This window comes from Penaeus monodon, chromosome 19, assembly GCF_015228065.2.
Source record: "Penaeus monodon isolate SGIC_2016 chromosome 19, NSTDA_Pmon_1, whole genome shotgun sequence".
Taxonomy (NCBI): Eukaryota; Metazoa; Arthropoda; class Malacostraca; order Decapoda; family Penaeidae; genus Penaeus; species Penaeus monodon.
The window spans coordinates 15,414,933-15,416,981 of record NC_051404.1 but is presented as its reverse complement, the minus strand read 5'-3'; the positions used below and the strand labels follow the sequence as shown (position 1 = coordinate 15,416,981).

The 2,049-nt window shown below is 53.8% G+C and overlaps 2 protein-coding genes across 2 annotated transcripts; both read left to right on the top strand.

Moving 5' to 3' along the window:
- Positions 1-126: 126 nt before the first annotated feature.
- On the top strand, positions 127-1,977 carry LOC119585458 (solute carrier family 46 member 3-like). Its single transcript, XM_037934106.1, has 2 exons — positions 127-1,406; positions 1,661-1,977. The coding sequence occupies exon 1, from the start codon at positions 138-140 to the stop codon at positions 960-962; it is 825 nt and encodes a 274-aa protein (XP_037790034.1). The 5' UTR covers positions 127-137; the 3' UTR covers positions 963-1,406; positions 1,661-1,977.
- LOC119585341 lies at positions 1,005-1,939 on the top strand. The gene is made up of 3 exons (XM_037934013.1): positions 1,005-1,024; positions 1,097-1,406; positions 1,661-1,939. The coding sequence occupies exons 1-3, from the start codon at positions 1,005-1,007 to the stop codon at positions 1,937-1,939; spliced, it is 609 nt and encodes a 202-aa protein (XP_037789941.1).
- Positions 1,978-2,049: the final 72 nt, after the last annotated feature.

Below are 2,049 nucleotides of genomic sequence, written 5' to 3'. Positions count from 1 at the left end.
ACTTTAATAACAAGACGAACAAACCTCCGTCGAGGTATTTCACCGCCTCCTTATCGAGATGCAGATACGACCCCAAGGGATATAAAAGCGACGCCCGTTTTTCTCCCTCGACGAAGGTCAGACGGGGTCCACGAGCCATGGAGAGCGAGGCGAGGACGAGCAAGACCCTCAGGAAAGTCCGCGGCTTCCTGGGCGGCATCTCCATCGAGCCGATCTTGTTTCTCTACTACATGGGCCTGTACTCTCGGTCGGTCGTGAAGGAGAACCTGAAGCTAGATCGGTTCTGCAGGATAACTCTGGGCTACGATGAGGAGGACTGCGCCTCACTCAACGACGGCCACCACGAGGAAATACAGGCGGAGACGCAGAAGTTGGACAGCGTGTTCATCTTCTACGAGAAAGTGGCGTCGACGGTGGTTCCTCTGGTGCTCGTGTCCTTCGCCGCCACGTGGAGCGACCGCCGCGGGAGGAAGGCGCTGATCGTTCTCTCCTTCTTCGGGGATTTGCTCTACATCGTGATCTACCTGCTCGAGTCCCTCTTCCCCTCGTGGCCCCCGCAGGTCCTCCTCCTCGCCTCCTTCCTGAACAGCCTCGGCGGAGGAATGATGGTGCTCCTGATGGCCTGCTACAGCTTCATGGCGGACAAGACCAACGCCAAGACGCGCACGGTCCGCATGGCGATCATGAATTCCGCCATGCACATGGGAGGCCCGATTGGCACTGCCTTGGGCGCGTGGGTCTTCGCCGCCAAGGGGTATGTCTGGGTCTTCGGTCTCGGGCTCGTGATAGTCGTGGTGTGTCTCCTCCTAGTCATCTTCTTCATCAGAGATATAGACTCTAGTTCCGACACCAAAGAAGCCCCAGGTGATGGACACGACACCAAGGAAGCCCCAGGTGATGGACACGACACCAAAGAGCCCCAGGTGATGGACACGACACCAAGGAAGCCCCAGGTGACATGAACGAAGGAAAGCGAACCTCAGGGAGCCCCTGGGATCCGAGGAATGTCGTGGATCTGTTTCGGGTGTGCTTGAGGCGCCGGCCGGGACGAGGGCGGTCTCACCTGATTCTCCTCATGTTCATAATGTTGGGTCAGATTAGCATGTTTCCCCCATAACCTCTACCTCTGGACCCGTCGAGTGTACCTCTGGGACGAGAACCAATACAGCTTGTACTCGACCATTAACCAAGTGATAGAACAAGTCATGAGTCTCATCGCAGCTCCTGTGTTGCACAAATTGGCCGTGCACGACTGTTTGATGGGAGCTGGCGCGTCGTTTCTCAGTTTCCTGAAGATGCTCACGCTCGGCCTGACAACTTCTCCGTCCCAGTGGTGGGTCATTTACCTCTTCGTCATCATACCTTCTGCTATTCCTTCTGCTGCCATCAGAGCTCAGATGTCCAAGGTAAGGAACTGTTAGATATAGGCCCATAGAACGTGCCTTTTCTTTTATTAGCTTGTCGTGAAATACTTTACGTTTTTCTTCACATGTTGCTGTTTGTCTTTGACGTTGATATAAAAAGAAAATCACCCGATTTATCACGGATCAAGGCAAAACCCTTTATATAACCTTTATATAAGCACATTATCTTGTTGAAAAGGGACTAGTTCGTGTTCATCCATGCCCTTTCTACATGAACTCCCAACGGAAACTGTCAGATATGCGACCCGGGCGAGGTAGGTCGCGTGTTCTCCATGCTGGCTATCTTGGAGGTGTTGTGGCCACTCGCCGACAGCGCCATCTTCACCGCCGTCTACAGCTCGACCTTGGACTTCTACCCTTCGTACGAACACCTCGTCGGCGCCTTCTGCGGGGTCTTCGAAATCTGCGGGTTCCTTGGCCTCAGACTCTCGCTGGAACACGTGAAGAATCGGGTTGGTCGAGGAGCTGCTGAAGAGGAACTAGCGAAGGTGGAGGACCCCGCCAAGTCCTGCTGAGGGCAAGAAGAAGGTGGAAATCGGTGGGGACTTCCTTTCCTGGTGTTTCTCATTCCGCAAAAGGCGAATTCAAAGTTAATATACCACATAGTATATCTATCTATCTCTCT